We start from the raw sequence: 27,758 nt of genomic DNA on the forward strand, positions 1-27,758 counted from the left end.
ATGACTGAGCAACTCAGCAAAACTCAGCACAGCACAGTACAGCACAGCACAGTATTAACTAAAGCACAGATTTTGTTCAAATTTCACAAAATTTTATGCTAGTGTCCATTGTTTGTTTTCATACCTTATTCAAGATTCCACATTGTATTTAGTTGCCTTGAGCTGCTTCAGCTGCATGCAGCAAATTCTGATAAATGCTCTTTTCATTTTTATTTCATTACAAATATTTTTTAATTTTCCTTGTTATTGCTTCTTAGATATACCCATCATGTAAAAGTGGATATTTAATTTCCAGATACTTAGAGTTTTTAGAGTATCCTTGATATTAATTTCTCATTTAGATGCTTTCTTCTCTTCAATCACCCTCTGTGCTTTTTCTTTTAACCTTTTTAAGGTTTTCAATGGCTAAGTCAAAGATCTGTCTTGATAAATGTCACATTGCACTTGAAAATATGTGAGCTATTTTAAAATATCTTTTGATATTGATTTCTGACATAATCCACAGTGGTAAGAGAACACTGTATGATGTCAATATCTTTAGATCATGAAATTTTTGCACCTTGTTTTATGTCCCTGGATATGTTCCACTGTCTCCTGGTTTATAGTATATGGGAACTTGAATAGAATTTTTATCCTGCTATTGTGTGAAAATTGTATAAATCTAACTATGTTGAATTGATTCATAGTGCTTTTTAGATCTACTGTATACTTCTACTTTTCTTTCTATTCATTTATAAATTTTTGAGAATTTGATCTCCAACTAAAAATCTCCAACTAAAAACCTTAATTTATCTACTTAAAAAAATAATTGCAATACACAGTGGAACTATACGCAAATTTGTTCTATATTTTCCAAGTCGCCTGTAAATGTGATATCATACTTTCATAATTTAAAGGATTAAAAATATTTAAAAATAAAAAAATAGATAACTAACTAGAACTTACTATATAGCACAGGGGGTCTACTCAATATTCTATAATTGTCTATATGGGAAAATAATCTAAAGGATAAAAAAAGTGGATATATGTATATGTACAACCTATTCACTTTGCTGCATACTTGAAACTAACTTTTGTAAATCAAGTATACTCCAATAAACTTGTTTAATTTGGTAATAAGTAAATAAAAATGGTATAGAATATACTGATTGTCTTCAAAGTCATAAATTTGCAACTGATCGTTGACTTGAATCCAGAGTTTTGAGCTGTTTTTTGGTATCAAATTATTTATTTCAGTGGTTCTCAATCCTGACTGCACAGTGGATTTTTTTTTTTTAATTATCAAATGTGGATCCCAGCCCAGTACAAGTAAATGAAAGTCTCCAAAGTCATTCCTGGACAGAGGAAAAACAAGACTAAAGGACACTTTAATTTTATCTTTATCAGTGGCAAAGTCCACTCAGAATAGAGTATAAAGTGGATGTGATTGATTGATATCTTTAGTCCTCAGAGAGACCCAGGTTGAATAGCAGGGACTTAGATTTCAGGCTCACAGTCATCTGAGTAAGAAGAGAAGGCGTCAATGGATCTGGCTGTGGTCCTGGTGCTCTGTCTCTCCTGTCTGCTTCTCCTTTCACTTTGGAAACAGAGCTCTGGGAAAGGGAAGCTCCCGCCGGGCCCCACTCCTCTGCCGATTCTTGGAAACATCCTACAGTTAGATGTTAAGAACATCAGCAAATCTTTAACCAACGTAAGTAGACTTTATGCTCCTCCAGTGGCTTGAAAAGGGTAAGTAAATTAAGCCTAGTTTTAAAAATAATATATATTTCTCTGGGCACATTGTTTTTTTTTTTTTTTCTTTTACTTTTTAATTTGTATTTATTTATTTTTTAGTGCATTGGGTCTTCCTTGCTGTGCACAATCTTTCTCTAGTTGTGGCAGATTGGAGCTACTCTCTAGTCGCAGCGCACAGGCTGCTCATTGTGGTGGAGCATGGGTCCTAGGGCACATGGACTCAGGAGTTGTGGAATACAGGCTTAGTTGCCCTTGGACATAAGGAATCTTTCTGCACCAGGGATTGAACTTTCATCAGCAGGTGAAATCTTAACCACTGGACCACCAGGGAAGTCCTGGGCACACTGTTAAAACAGATCAGCAAATTATCCCCTGTAAATTCTGGTATTTCTGTTGCCTTTTCTGGCCTGTCATTGTCATAAGTAGAGAAAATAAGTAATGTGTTTTGTGAGCAGAGAAATATTTGTCTTTGCACATGTAATAGAATCAAAATAATGAAGTGGCAAAAGCTGCAAGTGTTACTTCCCTTTTTCATTTCACAGCCATTTTCTATGATTTGGGACTGAAAGTAAATGATAAGCTTTTTGTGATTAGAGATTTCCTTGCAGAAGTCTTTTACTATATAAGCTGTATGTATTGTTCAGATGGCTATGAAAATAGAACTTTTCTGAAGAAGTGCATTGTGCTTGGTATTAAGGAAATAGCTCTGTATTCAGCACAAGCATGAGTGAATGAGAGAAAGAAGTCACCAGTCAGGGTCCCAGAAGCACTCATTTGGATTCGGCAAGAAGGTCCTGTCTGTACCGGGTAAATACTGCAGGATGGAAGATGCTGTTCCTCCATGAGATACGCATGTCCTGACACTGCCTCTATGATGCTTCCTCCCTTTCTGTGTTAGTGACACCACTGGATCTCAAACTAAGCTGGGCATTAGAGTTATCTGAATTCATTTTTTAAAATATGGAATTCTAGTATTAATCAGGGCTAGCGAATATGAATTCCCATTGGAAGAACCCTGCATGTGGTTCTGAAGCAGTCAGCTAGGTGACGGTTTAAAGGTGGGCCTCAGGGATTGATGCCTTGCTCCTTAAGGATCAGACAGTGAATAAGAGTTTCAAATTCAAATCTTCTATGTAGTAGCCATGGGACACTGGAAAGGAAATGGAATTCCACAACCTGTTTCCTTATTTATTGTTGTTGTTGTTCAGTTGCTCAGTCATGTCTGACTCTTTGCGACCCTGTGGACTGTAGCATGCCAAGCTTCCCTGTCCATCACCATCTGCCGGAGCTTGCTCAAACTCATGTCCATTGAGACAGTGCTGCCATCCAACCATCTTGTCCTCCGTCATTCCCTTCTCCCCCTGGCTTCAATCTTTTCCAGCATCAGGATCTTTTCAAATGAGTCACCTCTTCGCATCAGATGGCCAAAGCATTGGAGCTTCAGCTTCAGCATCAATCCTTCTAATGAATATTCAGGGTTGATTCATTTAGGATTGACTGGTTTGATCACCTTGCAACCCAACGAACTCTGAAGGGTCTTCTCCAACACTACAATTCAAAGCATCAATTCTTCAGCACTCAGCCTTCTTTATGGTCCAACTCTCATATCCATACATAACTACTGAAAAAAAATGTAGCTTTGACTAGACAGACTTATGTCATCAGAATAATGTCTCTGCTTTTTAATGTGCTGTCTAGGTTGGTCATAGCTTTTCTTCCAAGGAGCAAGCTCCTTTTAACTTCATGGCTGCCGTCACTATCTGCAGTGATTTTGGAGCCCAGGAAAATAAAATATGTCACTGTTTCCATTGTTTCCCCATCTATTTGCCATGAAGTGATGGAACTGAATGCCATGATCTTAGTTTTCTGAATGTTGAGCTTTAAGCCAATTTTTTCACTCTCCTCTTTCACTTTCATCAAGAGGCTCTTTAGTTCCTCTTTGCTTTCTGCCATAAAGGGGGTGTCATCTGTATATCTGAGGTTATTGATATTTCTCCTCAAAATCTTGATTCCAGCTCGTGCTTCATCAAGCCTGGCATTTCTCATGATATACTCCTTATTTATAAGCCAGGCAAATACACCTTCTGAAGGTGCTGATATGAGAATTCATTGTAATCTGGGTACCAGTTACTTGGGCCATTGCCTAGCATAACAGATGGAAATGGAAACAGTAACAATTGCCATCATACTTATGCTAATGCAGAATTTAATAATTCAGAAATATTTAGGCTGTATGTGGCAGAATGAAAGCATAATAGTAGGATGATAATACATTATGCCTCAGGCACAATATAGTTTCAAATATTGACTTCTTTTGTTATTATGTGTACCTCCTTTCACAGCTTTCAAAAGTCTATGGCCCTGTGTTCACTGTGTATTTTGGCATGAAGCCCATCGTGGTCTTGCATGGATATGAAGCAGTGAAAGAAGCCCTGATTGATCTGGGAGAGGAGTTTTCTGGAAGAGGAATGTTTCCATTGGCTGAAAGAGCTAATATAGTAAATGGTATGTGTTAAGCATTGGCAATGGGAGTGGGCAGAATGGAAACAGGAATTTGAAGAGCTCTCCAGCAGAGCTTGGTCCATATGGGGGCCTGCCAAGTGCCAGCTTACTTCTCCTTCCCTAGGATCTCCCTCCTAGTTTCTGTTTCTCCTCCTGGTAGGAATCCTTTTCAGCAATGGGAAGACATGGAAGGAGATACGGCGCTTCTCCCTCATGACCCTGAGAAATTTTGGGATGGGGAAGAGGAGCATTGAGGACCGAGTTCAAGAGGAAGCCTGCTGCCTGGTGGAGGAGTTCAGAAAAACCAATGGTGAGCAATTCTATGCTCTTATAGCTCTATCTTTAATAGTCTTCTCTCTCTCCAATGATGCCCCTTGGAAGCATTTCAGGATGGGCCACATCTTTCCTATGGGTCATGACTGTCAGCCCTTATGTGGAGGAGAGAGAGTTTGAAGCAGAGAACCAAGCGGGCTTTTGTGTATCTATGCTTGCTGTGTGGACTTCTATGATTACACATGCTGTGTGGTTACAAAAGGTCATTTATTCATAGTGTCTCCTGAGCCCTGTTTTAATATCAGAAATCACTAAGAATAGTTTTGAATCATTTCATGAAAGAGAGAGCAGTGGTTTTCCTATATCACAAATGTGGTTGTCTGTTTTAGAGCATTTCACCAGGGAATACTTGTTAAGTGGACAGGGTGGGAATGACCTCCTCCTGCCCTTATGGAGCATGAAACAAGTGTCATATGTGTTTACTTAATTGAACTATATTCTTATATTCAGTCTCACAGACACATCTGAGAGTTATTCCAGGACCCAGGCCTGAAGTTCTGGTCAATAGTTTTGTCATCTATGATTTCAGTCCATTAGGAATATCTATCTCAGTGCAGTTCTCCTCAATCATGAGTTCTCTGTAAAGGCATGAGTCCATGCTAAGTCCCTTTGGTCATGTCGGACACTTTGTGACCTTATGGACTGTAGCCCACTAGGCTCTTCTATCCATAGGATTCTCCTTGCAAGAATACTGGAGTGTGTTGCTGTCCCCTCCTCCAGGGTATCTTCCCAACCCAGGGATTGAACCTGTGTCTCCCTCTTAAGTCTCGTGCATTGGCAGGCAGGCTCTTTATCACTAGCTCCACTTGGGAAGCCCTCTCTGTAAAGGCAGCACTATTTAAAGATATCAGCATCAATGATTTCTTGCTACTCAATACTCACTATATTTATATTTTGAAAAAATATATGCTACACATTAGCACAATACACCAAACCAAGTGATTAATATGAAATGTTTCATTTAACTAGATTTCAACCTAATTAACACCTTTCTACCCTGTTTTCTCGAACTAGAATTTGACTCTGTTTTTGGTTTACCAAACTTTGCTCCATCATTATTGGATTTTGATAACAAATTTGTGGTAAATATTTACTTCCCACTACCAGGCACAAAGTGTTTGTCATAATGACTGATTTTTCAGCTTGTATTACAAATTACACTGTTTTAATTTTTTTCTTCAGAATTAAAGACTGAAAATCAGATTTCATGTGAATCACATATAGATGAAGAAATTTCCCAAAGTTTTCAAAATTACCCTCTACCTGTAAAGTAAAATAAACTTTATTTTAACCTTACAAGCCTGGAATATAAAGGAGCTTGGCATAGGAACCACTAAGTATACATTTTCCTTTTGTTCCATGCCCTACTATTTCTTTGCAATGCTTAAAAAAATTTTTATAGCAAACAACATATAACATGAGATCTATCCTATTAACATATTATTGTGTGCAGGACAGTATTATTAACTGTGATCACACAGTAGGTCTCTAGAACTTTCATCCTTCATGACTGATACTCTCTACCCATTGAACTCTCCATTTCCTTTCCCCAAGGCCCTGCTAACCAGCAATCTACTTTCTATTTCTGTGAGTTTGACTTCTTTGGCTACTTCATCTAAGTGGAATCATGCAACATTGATCCTTTCATGACTGACTTTTCTATTTAGCAAAATATGCTCATGTGTCATCCATATTGTAGTATGTGACAAGATTTCTTTCACGTTTATGACTGAATAGTACTCCAGTGTGTGTATTTACATATTTTCTTTTTTGCTAATTATTGAGGGATATTTAGGTTCTTTCACTCCATGGCTATATCTATTTGAGATCCCAAATAAGTTCAGTTCTTTTTAATAAAAACTCATAAGTGGGACTTCTGGGTAGTATAGTAATTGTATTGAATATTTCTGTTTTTTGAGGAGCCTCCACAGTCAAAATATGAGCACAAGGGCTGGTCCAACCACACCATTGGTTATTGATAAGCTGAGGCCAGCACAAAACTTAATGATTAGTGATGTCAGCATCGTCTTACATACCTATTGACCAATCTTCTTTATTTTTTTAAATGAACACAAGTTAAAAATATTGTATAACTCATTAATGAGGAAATAAGTTACAACAAGTAGTAACAGTAGTAACAGAGTGTTCCAACCAGGTTATAGGACAAGGGTGGAAAAGTACAAATTTAGAGTGAAAAAATGTTGATATGGATGTGCAAATGAAGACAAAACTAGCTAGGAAAGTCAAATGAATCTCTATAGAACAGAGTTTGTATGTCTAGAGACAAGAATTATTTTGTGTCACTATTGTTGAAAATTGAAAAAGTTGCAAAATATCTCCCATAGAATTACAAAACAGTGAGCTATATAGATAGTGCATAGTTTTCTACTGAACCATACATTTTCCCTACTTGGTAGCTGTAACTACACCTACATATCCAGATTTTTAAAAAATCAACTTCCTGAATGGATGTGGTCTACACTCAGTATTTTCCCCCAGGTTCATTGAGATGTAATTGATACTGTGTAAGTTTAAAGTATACAATATGTTGATTTTATATACTCATATATTGAAATAGATTACTACCATAGCATTGTCTAGCACCTCCATCAAAGTCCCATAATTACCTTTCTTGAGAAAACATGTAAAATCTAATTTCTCAGCAATTTTTAGATATATAGAATTGATGCTTTTGAACTGTGGTATTGGATAAGACTCTTGAGAGTCCCTTGGACTGCAAGGAGATCCAACCAGTCCATTCTAAAGGAGGTCAGCCCTGGGTGTTCTTTGGAAGGAATGATGCTAAAGCTGAAACTCCAGTACTTTGGCCACCTCATGCGAAGAGTTGACTCATTGGAAAAGACTCTGATGCTGGGAGGGATTGGGGGCAGGAGGAAAAGGGGATGACAGAGGATGAGATGGCTGGGTGGCATCACCGACTCAATGGACGTAAGTTTGAGTGAACTCCGGGAGTTGGTGATGGACAGGGAGGCCTGGCATGCTGCGATTCATGGGGTCGCAAAGAGTCGGACACGACTGAGTGACTGAACTGAACTGAACTGAACTGAATATGGCTATGTTAATCCTATTAATATTGTTGTGCATTAGATTCCCCAGAACTGATTCATTTTCTAACTGGAAATCTGTACTCTTTGAGCAACATCTCCTTATTTCCCCAACCTCCTGCCCCATAGAAACCATCCTTCTACTCTGTTTCTATGAGTTAGTTTTTCTTTTTTTTACATTCCACATATAAGTGATTTCATATAGCATTTGTCTTGTCTGTCTTATTTCACTCAGCATAATATGCTCACTATCCATTCAGTGGTAGCAAATACAAGGATTTACTTCTTCTCATGGATGAATAGTATTCCATTGTGTATGTGTATGTATATATCACTCAAGTGCTGCATTTAAAGTGATGTATATACAGTAGACACTTGAACAACATGGGTTTGAACTCATTGGTCTACTGATATGTGTTTATTTACCAGTAAGTACTTGCTACAGTACCACATGATTCATGCTTGGTTGGATCCTGGAACATGCAACTGCAGATATGGAAGGCCAACTGTAAAATTGTGCATGGACTTTGAATTGTGGCCACGTGGGATGCGGGTCAGTGCTCCATCCCCATGTTGTTCAAGGGTCAACTCTTTGTGTGTATATTTATTTTTACTTTATCCATTCAACAGTTGATGGAGACTCAGTTTGTCTCCATATCTTAGATACTGTAAATAATGCTGCAATAAACATGAGGTATAGAAACCTCTATGATATTCTGCTTTCATTTCATTCAGAAGGAGCAGTGCTGGATCATATGGTGGTTCTATTTTTAATATATAGAAGAACCTCCACACTGTTTTACATAGTGACTATAGAAGTTTACATTCACTCCAATAGTGTTTGCTGCTAAGTCACTTCAGTCGTGTCCAACTCTGTGCGACCCCATAGACGGCAGCCCACCAGGCTCCCCCGTCCCTGGGATTCTCCAGGCAAGAACACTGGAGTGGGTTGCCATTTCCTTCTCCAATGCATGAAAGTGAAAAGTGAAAGTGAAGTCACTCAGTCGTGTCTGACTCTTAGCGACTCCATGGACTGCAGTGTACCAGGCTCCTCTGTCCATGGGCTTTTCCAGGCAAGAGTACTGGAGTGGGGTGCCATTGCCAATAGTGTTTAAGTGTTCCCTTTTCTCCACATCCCAGTCAACTCTTGTTATTTCTTGACTTTTGATGGCAGCCATTCTAACGTGTGTTTTGTGGTTTTAATCTCCATTTTCCGGACAAATGGTAATGTTGAGAGCATTTATGCACTTGTTGGCCATTTACATGTCTTTTGACAGATGTCTGTTCAGTTCCTCTGCCCACTTTTAACCAGGTTGCTTTTCTTTTTATTGCATTGTATGAGTTCTCTACATATTTTGGATACTAACCCCTTATAAGAAATATGGTTTGCGAAGATGGCGGAGGAGTAGGACGGGGAGAACACTTTCTCCCCCACAAATTCATCAAAAGAGCATTTAAACGTCTAGTAAATTCCACAAAACAACTTCTGAATGCCGGCAGAGGACATCAGGCACCCAGAAAAGCAATCCAACTCTTTGAAAGGAGGTAGGAAAAAATATAAAAGACAAAAAAAGAGACAAAAGAGGGAGGGACGGAGTTCCGTCCCGGGAAGGGAGTCTTAAAAAGAGAGAGGTTTCCAAACACCAGGAAACCTTCTCACTGCCGAATCTGTGCCGAGCTTTGGAAGCACAGAGGGCAACATAACAGGAAGAAAAAATAAATAAACAATTAAAACTCAAAGATTGAGAGTCCTATGGTAACTCCCCCAGCGGAGAAGCAGCGCAGACACCTGCACACGCCATTAACAACCGGGGGCTGGGCAGGGAGGCGCAGCGCGGGCTGCATCGCTTAGAGTAAGAATCTGGCCTGAATACCCTGAGCACTATCTGAGCAAAATAATTTGGGCTAGCAAACCAGACTGTGGGATATCTACCACGCGAAAAGCCAGCCCCAACCTAAGACACCGCCAGGCCCGCGCACAGAACAAAGAATTGAACAGAGATAGCTGGCTGCAGACCTTCCCCCTCCGGTGACAGGCAGCCAGAGCCAGAAGGGGGCAATCGCAGCCCCAGAGAGACATTATCTATAAAACTGTAAGCAGGCTTCTTTGCTAACTAAAACTTTTTGGGGGTCTGGACGGTTAACATCTGCCTGAGAAGGTGCGCCGGTTTTACACCCAGATAACCAAGTGGCGGGGAGGCGATAAGTCGCAGCATTGGCGCTCGCCAAACACCTCATCACTTGAGCTGCTCGGACCTGGGAAGAGCACAAAACTCAGGCCCAACTGAGTCTGCGCCTCTGAGGACTACCCGAGTGCCTGAACCTGAGCGGCTTGGACCTGGGAGGTATATGCAACCCAGGGCCAGCCTCGGATTGTTCCCGGCGGAACAACCTAGAGCCCGAGCAGTGTGGGCAGGGAGGCTACACGCGCCGTGAGCGGGGGCAGACCCAGTGTGGCTGAGGCACTGCAAGAGCATGCCAGTGTTATTTGTTTGCAGCATCCCTCCCTCCCTCCCCACAGCGCAACTGCACAAAGAGAAGAAATACAGCTCCACCCATCAGAACACCGACACAAGCTTCCCTAACCAGGAAACCTTGACAAGCCACCTGTACAAACCCACACACAGCGAGGAAAAGCCACAATAAAGAGAACTCCACAAACTGCCAGAATACAGAAAGGACACCCCAAACTCAGCAATTTAAACAAGATGAAGAGACAGAGGAATAGCCAGCAGATAAAGGAACAGGATAAATGCCCACCAAACCAAACAAAAGAGGAAGAGATAGGGAATCTATCTGATAAAGAATTCCAAATAATGATAGTGAAATTGATCCAAAATCTTGAAATTAAAATGGAATCACAGATAAATAGCTTGGAGACAAGGATTGAGAAGATGCAAGAAAGGTTTAACAAGGACCTAGAAGAAATAAAAAAGAGTCAATATATAATGAATAATGCAATAAATGAAATTAAAAACACTCTGGAGGCAACAAATAGTAGAATAACAGAGGCAGAAGATAGGATTAGTGAATTAGAAGATAGAATGGTAGAAATAAATGAATCAGAGAGAATAAAAGAAAAACGAATTAAAAGAAATGAGGACAATCTCAGAGACCTCCAGGACAATATTAAACGCTACAACATTCGAATCATAGGGGTTCCAGAAGAAGAAGACAAAAAGAAAGACCATGAGAAAATACTTGAGGAGATAATAGTTGAAAACTTCCCTAAACTGGGGAAGGAAATAATCACCCAAGTCCAAGAAACCCAGAGAATCCCAAACAGGATAAACCCAAGGCAAAACACCCCAAGACACATATTAATCAAATTAACAAAGATCAAACACAAAGAACAAATATTAAAAGCAGCAAGGGAAAAACAACAAATAACACACAAGGGGATTCCCATAAGGATAACAGCTGATCTTTCTATAGAAACTCTTCAAGCCAGGAAGGAATGGCAAGACATACTTAAAATGATGAAAGAAAATAACCTACAGCCCAGATTATTGTACCCAGCAAGGATTTCATTCAAGTATGAAGGAGAAATCAAAAGCTTCTCAGACAAGCAAAAGCTGAGAGAATTCTGCACCACTAAACCAGCTCTCCAACAAATACTAAAGGATATTCTCTAGACAGGAAACACAAAAATGGTGTATAAATTCGAACCCCAAACAATAAAGTAAATGGCAACGGGATCATACTTATCAGTGATTACCTAAAACGTAAATGGGTTGAATGCCCCAACCAAAAGACAAAGACTGGCTGAATGGATACAAAAACAAGACCCCTACATATGTTGTCTACAGGAGACCCACCTCAAAACAGGGGACACATACAGACTGAAAGTGAAGGGCTGGAAAAAGATTTTCCATGCAAATAGGGACCAAAAGAAAGCAGGAGTAGCAATACTCATATCAGATAAAATAGACTTTAAAACAAAGGCTGTGAAAAGAGACAAAGAAGGTCACTACATAATGATCAAAGGATCAATCCAAGAAGAAGATATAAAAATTATAAATATATAGGCATCCAACACAGGAGCACTGCAGTATGTAAGATAAATGCTAACAAGTATGAAAGGAGAAATTAACAATAACACAATAATAGTGGGAGACTTTAATACCCCACTCACACCTATGGATAGATCAACTAAACAGAAAATTAACAAGGAAACACAAACTTTAAAGGATACAATAGACCAGTTAGACCTAATTGATATCTATAGGACATTTCATCCCAAAACAATGAACTTCACCTTTTTCTCAAGGGCACATGGAACCTTCTCCAGGATAGATCACATCCTGGGCCATAAAGCTAGCCTTGGTAAATTCAAAAAAATAGAAATCATTCCAAGCATCTTTTCTGACCACAATGCAGTAAGATTAGATCTCAATTACAGGAGAAAAACTATTAAAAATTCCAACATATGGAGGATGAACAACACCCTGCTGAATAACCAACAAATCACAGAAGAAATCAAAAAAGAAATCAAAATTTGCATAGAAACGAATGAAAATGAAAACACAACAACCCAAAACCTGTGGGACACAGTAAAAGCAGTCCTAAGGGGAAAGTTCATAGCAATACAGGCACACCTCAAGAAACAAGAAAAAAGTCAAATAAATAACCTAACTCTACACCTAAAGCAACTAGAAAAGGAAGAAATGAAGAACCCCAGGGTTAGTAGAAGGAAAGAAATCTTAAAAATTAGAGCAGAAATAAATGCAAAAGAAACAAAAGAGACCATAGCAAAAATCAACAAAGCCAAAAGCTGGTTCTTTGAAAGGATAAATAAAATTGATAAACCATTAGCCAGACTCATCAAGAAACAAAGGGAGAAAAATCAAATCAATAAAATTAGAAACGAAAATGGAGAGATCACAACAGACAATACAGAAATACAAAGGATCATAAGAGACTATTATCAACAATTATATGCCAATAAAATGGACAACGAGGAAGAAATGGACAAATTCTTAGAAAAGTACAACTTTCCAAAACTCGACCAGGAAGAAATAGAAAACCTTAACAGACCCATCACAAGCACAGAAATTGAAACTGTAATCAAAAATCTTCCAGCAAACAAAAGCCCAGGTCCAGACGGCTTCACAGCTGAATTCTACCAAAAATTTAGAGAAGAGCTAACACCTATCCTGCTCAAACTCTTCCAGAAAATTGCAGAGGAAGGTAAACTTCCAAACTCATTCTATGAGGCCACCATCACCCTAATACCAAAACCTGACAAAGATCCCACAAAAAAAGAAAACTACAAGCCAATATCACTGATGAACATAGATGCAAAAATCCTAAACAAAATTCTAGCAATCAGAATCCAACAACACATTAAAAAGATCATACACCATGACCAAGTGGGCTTTATCCCAGGGATGCAAGGATTCTTCAATATCTGCAAATCAATCAATGTAATACACCACATTAACAAATTGAAAAACAAAAACCATATGATTATCTCAATAGATGCAGAGAAAGCCTTTGACAAAATTCAACACCCATTTATGATAAAAACTCTCCAGAAAGCAGGAATAGAAGGAACATACCTCAACATAATAAAAGCTATATACGACAAACCTACAGCAAACATTATCCTCAATGGTGAAAAATTGAAAGCATTTCCTCTAAAGTCAGGAACAAGACAAGGGTGCCCACTTTCACCATTACTATTCAACATAGTTTTGGAAGTTTTGGCCACAGCAATCAGAGCAGAAAAAGAAATAAAAGGAATCCAAATGGGAAAAGAAGAAGTAAAACTCTCACTATTTGCAGATGACATGATCCTCTACATAGAAAACCCTAAAGACTCCACCAGAAAATTACTAGAACTAATCAATGATTATAGTAAAGTTGCAGGATATAAAATCAACACACAGAAATCCCTTGCATTCCTATACACTAATAATGAGAAAACAGAAAGAGAAATTAAGGAAACAATTCCATTCACCATTGCAACGAAAAGAATAAAATACTTAGGAATATATCTACCTAAAGAAACTAAAGACCTATATATAGAAAACTATAAAACACTGGTGAAAGAAATCAAAGAGGACACTAATAGATGGAGAAATATACCATGTTCATGGATTGGAAGAATCAATATAGTGAAAATGAGTATACTACCCAAAGCAATTTATAGATTCAATGCAATCCCTATCAAGCTACCAACAGTATTCTTCACAGAGCTAGAACAAATAATTTCACAATTTGTATGGAAATACAAAAAACCTCGAATAGCCAAAGCGATCTTGAGAAAGAAAAATGGAACTGGAGGAATCAACCTACCTGACTTCAGGCTCTACTACAAAGCCACAGTTATCAAGACAGTATGGTACTGGCACAAAGACAGAAATATAGATCAATGGAACAAAATAGAAAGCCCAGAGATAAATCCATGCACATATGGACACCTTATCTTTGACAAAGGAGGCAAGAATATACAATGGATAAAAGACAATCTCTTTAACAAGTGGTGCTGGGAAATCTGGTCAACCACTTGTAAAAGAATGAAACTAGAACACTTTCTAACACCATATACAAAAATAAACTCAAAATGGATTAAAGATCTCAACGTAAGACCAGAAACTATAAAACTCCTAGAGGAGAACATAGGCAAAACACTCTCTGACATACATCACAGCAGGATCCTCTATGACCCACCTCCCAGAATATTGGAAATAAAAGCAAAAATAAACAAATGGGACCTAATTAAACTTAAAAGCTTCTGCACATCAAAGGAAACTATTAGCAAGGTGAAAAGACAGCCTTCAGAATGGGAGAAAATAATAGCAAATGAAGCAACCGACAAACAACTAATCTCAAAAATATACAAGCAACTCCTACAGCTCAACTCTAGAAAAATAAATGACCCAATCAAAAAGTGGGCCAAGGATCTAAATAGACATTTCTCCAAAGAAGACATACAGATGGCTAACAAACACATGAAAAGATGCTCAACATCACTCATTATCAGAGAAATGCAAATCAAAACCACTATGAGATACCATTTCACACCAGTCAGAATGGCTGCGATCCAAAAGTCTACAAATAATAAATGCTGGAGAGGGTGTGGAGAAAAGGGAACCCTCTTACACTGTTGGTGGGAATGCAAATTAGTACAGCCACTATGGAGAACAGTGTGGAGATTCCTTAAAAAACTGGAAATAGAACTGCCTTATGATCCAGCAATCCCACTGCTGGGCATACACACTGAGGAAACCAGAATTGAAAGACACACGTGTACCCCAATGTTCATCGCAGCACTGTTTATAATAGCCAGGACATGGAAACAACCTAGATGTCCATCAGCAGATGAATGGATAAGAAAGCTGTGGTCCGTAGTTCAAGAATCCAGCCCATCCAGACCAACTCTTGCTTTTCATGGTGTTGTCCATGCCAGGTTACGGATCTAGGCAGGAAACTCCTCTTGCTTTTCTGGGGGGTACAAGTTCGTCTGGGAAGTGTAGCATCCAGGAGATGGCCTGTTTTCCACCCCTTGCAAAAGGCGCAGTACCTGTAGCTCTTCTGTCCTTGTCAGTCCACAGTCCTTGGAGGAAAGAGCATGTCTTTGCTGCTCGTGGAAGCCTTGCTCTGCAGTTGACAGGCCTCGCGTGCTCGCAGAGTGGCGGCGCGGTTTGAATGCTGCTCTTTCTGTTGGCCAGCCTGCCTGTCCCAGAGGCTTGTCCAGACAGTGCCACACGCCCGCTCTTGAAGCAGGCATCCTGTCCCCGTTTTGTGGGGCTGCTCCCCAAGGCCCTTCCCACCAGGTTCCCCCTTCGCCCTGCTCTGGCGGCTGCCCCCCGCCCATCCCTGCCACCTGATGCCCCTTCCTCCCAGTGACAGCGTGCGTACCGACTCCCTGCTCCCCAAGGGCCAAACCGCTTCTCGCTCAGGCCGGTGTCGTCTCAAAACAGGACCAAAGCCTGTGTGAGCCTTTTTATTTGAAGTAAAAATGGTGCTTTTTTCCTTACTTGGAGATCTTCTATATAAATACTGTAAATGACATCTTTTCGTACGGACCTGTTCGAGCGTTGCTTTCCAGAGCCCACGAACAGTGCTGGCCCGATCTTGGGCTCTGGCCGCCCCATCCATGTGGAGCCCTTGCAGGAAGCCCCGGCGAGCAGAGAAGCCGCGCCTGGGTCCCAGCAGCGCTCACTAGTCTGTCACTTGGCCCGTGAGCGGGCTCGTCGTCATCTTCTTATGGTCCAGGATGTACTGACTAAATCTGTGTTAGCAAATTCAGACACTCCTTCCCCTTCGGTAGCATCACAGTGTTCATTCTCCTTCAGGCTTCTTTCCACGTGGAGTCCTCGCTGGGGAGGGGGCAGGACCCCTCGCGGGACTCTGAGGGTGGACAAGGGGGTGAGGCTGCCTTCTCTCGTGGAGCTGGCAGCCCTTTCGCAGGACAATAAGCCTTTCCTTCCCTCCCCTCCGCCACTTGGCAGACTAGTGACGAGGTATCCCTGCTCTCAGCTCTGTTTCAGTCAGCCTTTTCAGAAAACTGAGAGAGATGGTCTCGAGACTTGCTCCGACTCTTTGGTATTCAGTATTCAACTATTTGGTATTGTTTTAATCGATGATGGGCCTTTTGCAAGTAGCGTCAGCTCTTTTTAAAAAGAAAGTCAAGCTGAGCTAAGGGTGCACTTTGCTGTATCGCAGACATGGTGGGCCAGGTGAGGCCTCTGTAGGCTCCTGCTTTCCATGACGAGGGCCAGGGAGACGCCCTTCGCCACTCAGTTGCCGGATCTCAGCTGGAAGGGGCTGCCTTGCTTCTTCCTCTCCCTTCCACCAGGTGCCTGGAGGAACGGTCCCGGGCACTCACACTTGGCCCGCCCTCTTTGCCAGAGGCAGGACCCTGTGTGCCAAGGGCGGCTTGCTTTCCACCCTGTCCTCTGAGGGCGCTTCTTTCTCTCCTGGCCTGTTGTCTTGGGAAGGATAGTCCTTTTGTCTTCAGGCTTTGTGATCAAGTCATCTCCAGTTAGGACTGGCACCTGTTCCCTTCTTCGCGGGGCCTGGTGGCCTTTCTGAAGTCGCAGGTGGTCAGGAGCCCTCCAGTGTGTGTCACATCTGGTCAGTTGACCTGCCAGGCTGGGTGGTTCTACTGCTTTATGAATTTCTAAGAATCTCTTTTTCTTTCCTAAAGAGTTCTGCTGATTTATTTGACAATGTACGTAAGTACCATGTTCTCCTTGTGGTGTACGCTCTGTTCTGGTTTTTGTTTTTAATCAAATGCCTGTTTGGGAGGAGATGAATGTATTTAGTCTATTAGATTTGCGCTGCTGGAAATTTTTTTTTTTTTTAAGTGTAACCTTGACTAGCTGTCTTATTATTGTTTATCCTGTAAGATTAGTCTATCAATTAAAGTTTGATAATTAAAAAAAAAAAAAAAAGAAATATGGTTTGCAAAAATTTTCTCACATTTTGTAGGTTTCCTTTCTTACTTATTTTGCTGTGCAGAAAAGCTTTTTACTTTGATGTAGTCCCATTAGTTTACTTTTGATTTTATTGCTTGTCCTTTTGGTGTCACATTTAAAAAATCACATTGCCAAAACCGTTCTCAAGGAGTGTTTTCTCTAAGTTTAATTCTAGAGGTTTTTTTTGTTTTTTGTTTTTTTTTTAATTCTAGAGGTTTTATGCATTCAGATCTTCCATTGAAGTCTCTAATCCACTTAAAGTTAACTTTTATGATTGGTAAAGATGGGGTCCTGTTTCATTCTTTTGCATGTGAATTTGTAGTTTTCCTAACACTATTTATTGAAGAGACTATCCTTCTCCATTGAGTATTCTTGGCTTCCTTGTCAAATATTAGTTGATAATATACGTACGGGTTTATTGCTGGGCTCTGAATTCTGTTGCATTGGTTTATGTGTTTGTTTTTATGCCAGTACAATATTCTCTTGATATCTTAGCTTTGTAATATGGTTTGAAATCAGAAATTTTAATGTGTTCAAGCATTTTTCATTCTTCTTGGGACTTCTTTGGGTATTTGGGGTCTTTTCTAATATTTGGATTTTTTTTTCTAAAATTTCTAATTTTTTTCCTAAAATTTCTAATATTTGGATTTTTTTTTCTAAAAATACATGTGGATTTTTAGAATGATTTTTTTGTATTTCTGTAAGAAATGCCATTAGAATTTGATAGAATTTGGTAGAATTACAATGAATCTACAGACTGCTTTGGATATTATGGACATAATAATAGTATTAATACTTCTGATTCATGGACACTAAATAGCTATTCATGCCTTATTTAATTATTTTCATCAGTGTCTTTGAGAGATCAGTATAACACTTTTACTTCATTGGTTAAATTTATTCCTAAGCATTTAATCATTTTATTGTGAGAAAAATGGGATTGTTTTCTTTATTTCTTTTTCAGACTGTTTTTAATGTACAAAAGTGCAAATCATTTTTTATGTTGACTTCATATCCTGCAACTTTACTGAATTCACTGATTAGTTCTGACAGTTTTTAGTAGGGTCTTCAGGGTTTTCCATATATAAGATCATAGCATGTGCAGGAAGACTTTTGTGCTTCTTTCTTTTCCTTTGTGTGTGTATGCATGCTCAGTCATGTCTAACTCTACAACCCTAGGGTCTGTAGCCGATCAGTCTTTTCTTCCATGGAATTTTCCAAGCAAGAATACTGGAGTGGGTTGCCACTGAGAGACTGCTGGGGCTAGGATTCCAGTACTATATTGAATAGGAGTGGTAAGAGTGGCATTCTTATTGTTCCTGATCCTATAGGAAAAGCTTTTGATCTGTCACCTTTGAGTACAATGTTAGCTGGGGGGTTGTCATAGATCACTTTCAGTTGTAATGTCTCATTTTTTCTGTTGACTTCATATCCTGCAACTTTACTGAATTCACTGATCAGTTCTAAGCTTTTAGTAGAACTTTAGGGCTTTACATACATAAGATTGTAAGATGTGCAAGCAGACAGTTTTTACTTCTTCCTTTTCCTTTGGACACATTTTATTTCTTTTTACGGAGAGATAGCTCTGGCCTGGACCCCCAGTACTATGTTGAATAGGAGTGTTAAGAGGGGGCAATCTTATATTTTTCCTGATCCTAGAGGAAAAGCTTTCAGACTGTCACCTTTGAGTATGATGTTAACTGTAGGTTTGTCATATATCACTTTATTATGTTGAGTAATATAGAAGTGTTTTTATCAAGAAAGAATTTCTAATTTTGTCAAATGCTTTTTCTACATCTATTGTGTTGATTTTTGCTTTTCATTTTAATAATGTGATATATTGCATTGATAAATTTGCGTATGTTCAAAAGAGTTTGAGAACGATTGGCAATGTTTCTAATACTTAAATGTTTGTGGGATTCACCAGTGAAATCATCTGGTTCTAGGCTTTTTTTGTTGTTGGGTTTTGATTACTGATTTGACAACCTTATTATTTTTGGTTTGTGAGATTTTCTGTTTCTTCATGATTCAGTCCTAACAGCTTGTCTATCCATTTCTTCTATGCTATACAATTTGTTGATGTCATAGTACTTGCTTCAACATTTTTTGTATTTTTGTGGTATCAATTGTAATGTCTCATCTTCACTTCTGATTGTTTTTCATTTGAATTTTCTCTTTTTTAATTAAAAAATTTTAGATAGCATTTGTTATTTTGATTGAGATTTTCTTGTACACCTTTTCATCCATTTATTTATTTGTTGTGTTTTGGCTGCATGGCATGTGGGATCTTTGTTCCCTGACCAGGGATCAAACACATGCCCCCTGTATTGGAAATGCAGTCTCAACCACTGGACTGCCAGAGAAGTCCCTGCCCCACCTCCCCTCTCTTTTTTTAGGTAATCTAGGTAAAGTTTTGTCAGTTTATCTTTGAATTTCTATACTAGAGGTAGTGGTGGTTTATGCACCACCTCTACATTATGTGGTATTCTGGATTCGTCTATATATTTACCTATATCAGCAAGCTTTATACCTTTGTGCCTTTGTGTTTCTGTTCAGTGCCCTATTGTTTCAACTTTAATGACACGTTTTAGCCTTTCTTGTAAGACATGTCTAGTGGTGATGAACACCTTCAGCTTTTTTTTGTCCTTTTTTGGAGAATTGTTTTGCCAGATATGTTAAGAGTTTTCTTGGTTGACATTTTTTTCTTCTTTTTGCTTTATCATCCCACTCATTTCTGGCCTGCAACACCTCTGCTTAGAAGCCTGTTGTTAGTTGTATGATGCTTCTGTTGTAAGAGACAAATCACTATTTCCTTGCTGTTATCACACTCGTCTCTTTATCTTTGACTTTTGACAATTTGAGTATAATGTATTTCAATGTGGATTATTTTGTTCATCCTAGTTAGAGTGTGTTGGCCTTCTAGAATCTGAGTGTCAGTGTTCCCCCTGATATGGCAAGTTTTTGCCACTATTTCTTCAAATAAGCTTTTTGTCCCTTTCTATCTCTCTTCCCCACAATATGCATATTGATGTAATTATTGGTGTTCTGTAAGTTCCTTAGGATTTCTTCATTCTTTTTCATAGTTTTCCCTTTTGATCTTCTGATTAAATAATATTAGCATGGGCTTAGTCACTCTGCAGAGAAGGCAATGGCACCCCACTCCAGTACTCTCGCCTGGAAAATCCCATGGACGGAGGAGCCTTGTAGGCTGCAGTCCATGGGGTCGCCAGAGTCGGACATGACTAAGCGACTTCACTTTCATGCATTGGAAAAGGAAATGGCAACCCACTCCAGTGTTCTTGCCTGGAGAATCCCAGGAATGGGGAAGCCTGGGGGGCTGCCATCTATGGGGTGGCATAGAGTTGGACACGACTGAAGTGACTTAGCAGCAGCAGCAGTTACTCTGAGGCATGTGGGATCTTGGTTTCCCAACTGGGAATGGAACCCATGTCTCCTGCATGTGAAGGCGGATTCTTAACCATTGGACTACCAGGGAAGTCCTTGTATGATTCTTTTTTGTGTTTTGTCTCTTTGTTGACAGTTTCATTTTGTTCATGAATCATCCTCTTGAACTGATGAAGCATCTTTATCACATTTTTAAAAATTCTTTGTTCATATAAGTAATATCTCCATTTCTTTAGGATCAGTTTCCAGAGATTTATTTTCTACCTTTGGGCCATGTTTCCTGCTTCTTTTTGTTTTTGTGACTTCATGTTGAAATCCAGGATTTTGAAAAAAAAAATTGCCAACCCTCCCAGTCTTTCTTTTTTTTTTTTAATGGGTAGTTCACAGCTGATTCTGCCTTCGTTTTAAATTATTTAAATTTAATTAATTTATTTTAAATTGGAGGATAATTGCTTCACATTATTGTGGCCCAGTCTTTATATAAGGCAAAACTCTCACCAGGTATCTTGGCTAGGGATTCTGGGGGCCTCTGAAATCTTTTTCTTTTGAAAATGAAGATGCAATTTCTCTGGCCTCGAGTGTTCAGTTCAGTCCAGTTCAGTCACTCAGCCGTGTCTGACTCTTTGCGACCCCATGAATCACAGCACGCCAGGCCTCACTGTCCATCACCAACTCCCGGAGTTCACTCAGACTCATGTCCATTGAGTCAGTGATGCCATCCAGCCATCTCATCCTCTGTCATCCCCTTCTTTCCTGCCCTCAATCCCTCCCAGCATCAGAGTCTTTTCCAATGAGTCAACTCTTCGCATGAGGTGGCCAAAGTACTGGAGTTTCAGCTTCAGCATCATTCCCTCCAAAGAAATCCCAGGACTGATCTCCTTCAGAATGGACTGGTTGGATCTCCTTGCAGTCCAAGGGACTCTCAAGAGTCTTCTCCAACACCACAGTTCAAAAGAATCAATTCTTCGGTGCTCAGCCTTTTTCACAGTCCAACTCTCACATCCATACATGACCACAGGAAAAACCATAACCTTGACTAGATGGACCTTTGTTGGCAAAGTAATGTCTCTGCTTTTGAATATGCTATCTAGGTTGGTCATAACTTTCCTTCCAAGGAGTAAGTGTCTTTTAATATCATGGCTGCAGTCACCATCTGTAGTGATTTTGGAGCTCAAAAAAATAAAGTCTGACACTGTTTCCACTGTTTCCCCATCTATTTCCCATGAAGTGGTGGGACCGGATGCCATGATCTTCATTTTCTGAATGTTGAGCTTTAAGCCAACTTTTTCACTCTCCACTTTCACTTTCATCAAGAAGCCTTTTAGTTCTTCTTCTGCCATAAGGGTGGTGTCATCTGCATATCTGAGGTTATTGATATTTCTCCCGACAATCTTGATTCCAGCTTGTGCTTCTTCCAGTCCAGCATTTCTCATGATGTACTCTGCATAGAAGTTAAATAAGCAGGGTGACAATATACAGCCTTGATATACTCCTTTTCCTATTTGGAACCAGTCTGTTGTTCCATATCCAGTTCTAACTGTTGCTTCCTGACCTGCATACAGATTTCTCAAGAAGCAGGTCAGGTGGTTTGGTATTCCCATCTCTTTCAGAATTTTCCACAGTTTCTTGTGATCCACATAGTCAAAGGCTTTGGCATAGTCAATAAAGCAGAAATTGATGTTTTTCTGGAACTCTCTTGCTTTTTCCATGATCCAGCAGATGTTGGTAATTTGATCTCTGGTTCCTCTGCCTTTTCTAAAACCAGCTTGAACATCAGGAAGTTCATGGTTCACGTATTGCTGAAGCCTGGCTTGGAGAATTTTGAGCATTACTTTACTAGCGTGTGAAAAGAATGCAATTGTGCGGTAGTTTGAGCATTCTTTGGCATTGCCTTTCTTTGGGATTGGAATGAAAACTGACCTTTTCCAGTGCTGTGGCCACTGCTGAGCTTTCCAAATTTGCTGGCATATTGAGTGCAGCACTTTCACAGTGTCATCTTTCAGGATTTGAAATATCTCCACTGGAACTCCATCACCTCCACTAGCTTTGTTCGTAGTGATGCTTTCTAAGGCCCACTTGACTTCACATTCCAGGATGTCTGGCTCTAGATGAGTGATCACACCATCATGATTATCTTGGTCATGAAGATCTTTTTTGTACAGTTCTTCTGTGTATTCTTGCCACCTCTTCTTAATATCTTCTTCTTTTAGGTCCATACTACTGTCCTTTATCAAGCCCATCTTTGCGTGAAATGTTTCCTTGGTATCTCTAATTTTCTTGAAGAGATCTCTTGTCTTTCCCATTCTGTTGTTTTCCTCTATTTCTTTGCATTGATCGCTGAGGAAGGCTTTCTTATCTCTTCCTGCTATTCTTTGGAACTCTGCATTCAGATGCTTATATCTTTCCTTTTCTTCTTTGCTTTTCACTTCTCTTCTTTTCACAGCTATTTGTAAGGCCTCCCCAGACAGCCATATTGCTCTTTTGCATTTCCTTTCCATGGGGATGGTCTTGATCCCTGTCTCCTGTACAATGTCACAAGTAAGATGGTAGGTGTTGCAAGGGGGCATCAGAGGGCAGACACACTGAAACCATACTCACAGAAAACTAGTCAGTCTAATCACACTAGGACCACAGCCTTGTTTAACTCAATGAAACTAAGCCATGCCCCTGGGGCAACCCAAGACGGGAGGGTCATGGTGGAGAGATCTGACAGAATGTGGTCCACTGGAAAAGGGAATGGCAAACCACTTCAGTATTCTTACCTTGAGAACCTCATGAACAGTATGAAAAAAGGCCTTGAGTGTAGAATTTCACAATTAGTGAAGCTTGCCAAATTCATTTCAGGTAATCTTTTGTTCCCTTTGTTGTCTGTCTGCAGCAAGTTCCCGCTTAATACCCTGAATCAGATGAGACAGATACCATTCCCTTGGGTAGCCCTGCAAAGAGCCAGAGTACCAGATGTAAGCTCTACTCCTCTCCCATCCCCTTCAAGAAAAAGCCTGAAGTAGTTCACTTTCTCTAGATTGTACCAAGCCATGCTGGCCATATATAGCAAACCACAATCCTCACTTTCCTTTATTCTCAGTGGTCCCAGACATCCATACTATCATAGTTCTGAGAGCACCCCAAGTTAGTTAAGACAGAAACCATTTCCTAAGAGGCCCCTGAAAAGTCAGTTCATTGGATGCATGCTTCATCCTTCTCTTTCCTGCAATGGAGTAGTCACCACCTTGGCCATGCTCTTCCAGCATTGAGTTGTGCCAGGTTGGGGGAGTTGCTAATACAGGAAAAATGAAATTGCACTTTTATAAGTTTTAATATGTCTGTTCTTAGCTGTGTACTCATCTATCTTACTGCAACACTTAACTGGATTCTGAAAACCTCATTAAAATTTTTATTGCATTTATCATTTCTAAATCAGTGTTTCTATGGGAGAAAAAGGGCAAGGACACCATCTTCCTGATGTCACTCTGTCAGTATATATATATATATATATATATATATATATATATATATATATTTATTTATTTATTTATTTATTTTATTGTCAGTATATTTTTTATTCAAGTAATTATTAATCTATAGATATGAACATTTTATCATTCCACATAATGAATTTTCATTGATTATTTCATTGCAGCAATTTTGTTTTATAGATGTCCTACCAAAAAAGAAAACTTTTCCTCTAATGTGATTTCTTTATTGGAAATATGATAATTTTTATTTAAATGATGCATTTAAAACTGATTGAAATATATTATTCTGTTGCTAGCTACACAGAACAATATCCCAGATGTTCACATAGGGCAACTCTGCCCAAATAATTAATTTTTGATCTGAAAGGAAATGATTAACATTTAATTCCTAAGGAGATAATTTTTAAAAAATCATCAATTTACCTTTTCTGCTTCATTTACCTTGGATTTATGTTTGAAATAGAAATTTTAAATTTTATTCATATTTTTCTATGATCCAGCATATGTTGGCAATTTGATCTCTGGTTCCTCGGCCTTTTCTGCATCTAGCTTGTTCATCTGGAAGTTCTCAGTTCATATACTGCTGAAGCCTAGCTTAAAGGATTTTTTGGATGATAGAAAAGGCAAGGGAATTCTAAAACATTCATCTGCTTCTGCTTCATTGACTCTGCTAATGCTTTTAACTGTGTATTGTTGTTGTTCAGTCCCTTGGTTGTGTCCAACTCTTTGTGACTCCATGGACCACAGGATGCCAGGCTTCCTTGTCCTTCACCATCTCCTGGAGCTTGCTCAAACTTATGTCCGTTGAGTCACTGATGCCATCCAACCATCCCGTCCTCTGCTGTGCCCTTCTCCTCCTGCCTTCAATCTTTCCAAGCATCAGCATCTTTTCAAATGGGTCAGCTCTTGGCATCAGGTGGCCAAAGCATTGGAGCTTCAGCTTCAGCATCAGTCCTTCCAAAGAATATTGAGGGTTGATTTCCTTTAGATTGACTTATTTGGTTCCATTGTAGTCTAAGGGACTCCAGCACAATCTTCTTCAACACCACAGTTCAAAAGCATCAGCTCTTCCACACGCAGACTTCTTTATGGTCCAACTCTCACATCCATACATTACTACTGGAAAAACCATAGCTTAGACAAGATGGAATTTTGTTGCAAAGTAATGTCTCTGTTTTTTACTATGCTGTCTAGGTTTCTCATAGCTTTTCTTCCAGGGAGCAAGCGTCTTTTAATTTCATGGCTTCAGGCACCATCTACAGTGATTTTGGAGCCCCCCAAAGTAAAGTTTGTCACTGTTTCCACTTTTCCCCATTTATTTGCCATGAAGTGATGGGACTAGATGTTATGATCTTTGTTTTTTTAATGTTGAGTTTTAAGCCAACTTTTTCACTCTGCTCTTTCACCTTCATCAGGAGACTCTTTAGTTCTTCTTCACTTTCTGCCATAAGGGTTGTGTCATCTGCATATCTGAGGTTATTGATGTTTCTCCCAGCAATCTTGATTCCAGCTTGTGCTTCATCCAGCGCAGCATTTCCCATGATGTACTCCGCATAGAAGTTAAATAAGCAGGGTGACAATAGACAACCCTGTCATACTTCTTTCCCAATTTTGAAAAGTCTATTGTTCTATGTCCAGTTCTAACTGTTGCTTCTTGACCTGCATACAGGTTTCTTAGGAAGCAGGTGAGGTGGTCTGGTATTCCCATCTCTTCAAGAATTTTCCAGTTTGTTGTGATCCACACAGTCAAAGGCTTTTAGTGTAGTCAATGAAGCAGAAGTAGATGTTTTTCTGGAATTCTCTTGCTTTTTCTAAGATCCAACGGATGTTGGCAATTTGACATTTTGTTCCTCTGCCTTTTCTAAATCCACCTTGAATATCTGGAAGTTCTTGGTTCACATACTGTTGAAGCCTCACTTGGAGAATTTTGAGTATTATTTTGCTAGCATGTGAAATGAGTGAAACTGTGCAGTAGTTTGAACATTCTTTGACATTGTCTTTCTTTTGGATTGGAATGAAAACTGACCTTTTCCAGTCCTGTGGCCACTGCTGAGTTTTCCAAATTTGCTATTATATTGAGTGCAGCACTTTAACAGCATCATTTTTTAGGATTTGAAATAGCTCAGCTGGAATTCCATCACCTCCAGTATCTTTTTCACATAATATTTCCTAAGGCCCACTTGAATTCACACTCTAGGATGTCTGGCTATAAGTGAGTGATCACACCATCATAGTTATCTGGGTCATTAAGATCTTTTTTGTATAGTTTTTCTGTGTATTCTTGCCACGTCTCATAATATCTTCTGGCTCTGTTAGGTCCATGCCATTTCTGTCCTTTATTGTTACCATCTTTGCATGAAATGTTCCCTTGGTATCTCTAATTTTCTTGAAGAGATCTTTAGTCTTTCCCATTCTATTGTTTTCCTCTATTTCTTAGCATTGATCACTTAGGAAGGCTTTCTTATTTCTCCTTGCTATTCTTTGGAACTTTTATTCTGGTGGGTTAAACTTTCCTTTTCTCTATTGACTGCATGGATCACAACAAACTGTGGAATATTCTTAAGGAGATGGGAATACCAGATCACCTGGTATGGTTTGACTGGTTTCATCTCCTTGCTCTCCAAGGGATTCTCAAGAGTCTCCTCCAGCACCACAGTTCAAAGCATCAGTTCTTCAGCTCTCAGCCTAAAGAAGGCAATAAAGAATTGTCCAACTCTCACATCTATACATGACTACTTTAAAAACCATAGCTTTGACTATATGGACTTTTGTGGGCAAAGTGATGTCTGCTTTTTAAAACACTGTCTGGCTTTGGCATAGCTATTCTGCCAAGGATCTAGCATATTTAAATTTTGTAGCTGCAGTTTGTGCCAGTCTATTTGCCATGAAGAGATAGGATCAGATGCCATGATCTTAGTTTTTTGAATGTTGAGTTTTAAGCCAGGTTTTTTCACTCTCCTCTTTCACCTTCATCAAGAAGCTCTTTAGTTCTTCACTTTCAGTCATTAAAGTGGTATCATCAACACTGGATATGCTTTGGAAGGACTGATGCTGAAGCTGAAGCTTCAATACTTTGGCCAAACCAATGCAAAGAGTTGACTCATTGGAAAAGACCCTGATGCTGGGGGAAATTGAGGGCAAGGTGTGACAGAGGATGAGATGATTAGATGATATCACTGACCCAATGGACATGAGCTTGAGCAAATCCAGGGAGATAATGATGGACAAAGAAGCCTGGTGTGCTGCAATTTGTGAGGTCACAAAGAGACAGACATGACTTAGTGACTGAACAATAACAACAATTCATATTTTAGACAAGAAACCCATTTTATAAAAAGTTATTTTTCTTGTTCTCATTTATTTTATTTGTTTTTTATTGGAGGATTTTTGCTTTAGAATGTTGTGGTGGCCAACATTGTTCATTTGTATTAGTTTTTTCTCATATAGCATGGATACTTGCTGCTTTTTAAAATCTGTTCCTTTAAATACATGAATTCACCTACAATCTCTGTTTAACTTCCATGTTGATTCTAGAGATGATTCTTTCAACTATACATTATGTAAAGCATTTTGAGGTTCTCAACTATTGTCTTTTTTCTTTATCAGTGCTTTATTTTCTACAGGCTTTGCAAACAGATAATATTCAGCACTGATAAATATAGGTTATAAAATGATATAAAAATAGTCTTTTAAACTGTTTTCTTTTTTTCCCCCATTCAACTTAACCGGCCCTTTGCGTGAAAAGAGTACACATTAAAGCAGTGGATTTTAATTGACTTTTTTCTTTTCAAAAACCATTATTTACATAGCTAGGG

At 39.3% G+C, this 27,758-nt stretch overlaps 1 protein-coding gene across 1 annotated transcript in view; it reads left to right on the forward strand.

Moving 5' to 3' along the window:
• Positions 1–1,427: 1,427 nt before the first annotated feature.
• LOC109553136 (cytochrome P450 2C9-like) overlaps positions 1,428–27,758 on the forward strand; it is a 54,787-nt gene continuing 28,456 nt past the window's right edge. The window contains exons 1-3 of the mRNA XM_019953071.2: positions 1,428–1,690; positions 4,077–4,239; positions 4,397–4,546. Of these exons, the coding sequence (XP_019808630.2) occupies positions 1,523–1,690; positions 4,077–4,239; positions 4,397–4,546 (481 nt within the window). The 5' untranslated portion in view covers positions 1,428–1,522. The remainder of the gene's footprint in view (positions 1,691–4,076; positions 4,240–4,396; positions 4,547–27,758) is intronic.

This window comes from Bos indicus, chromosome 26 (assembly GCF_029378745.1).
Source record: "Bos indicus isolate NIAB-ARS_2022 breed Sahiwal x Tharparkar chromosome 26, NIAB-ARS_B.indTharparkar_mat_pri_1.0, whole genome shotgun sequence".
NCBI classification, from domain to species: Eukaryota; Metazoa; Chordata; class Mammalia; order Artiodactyla; family Bovidae; genus Bos; species Bos indicus.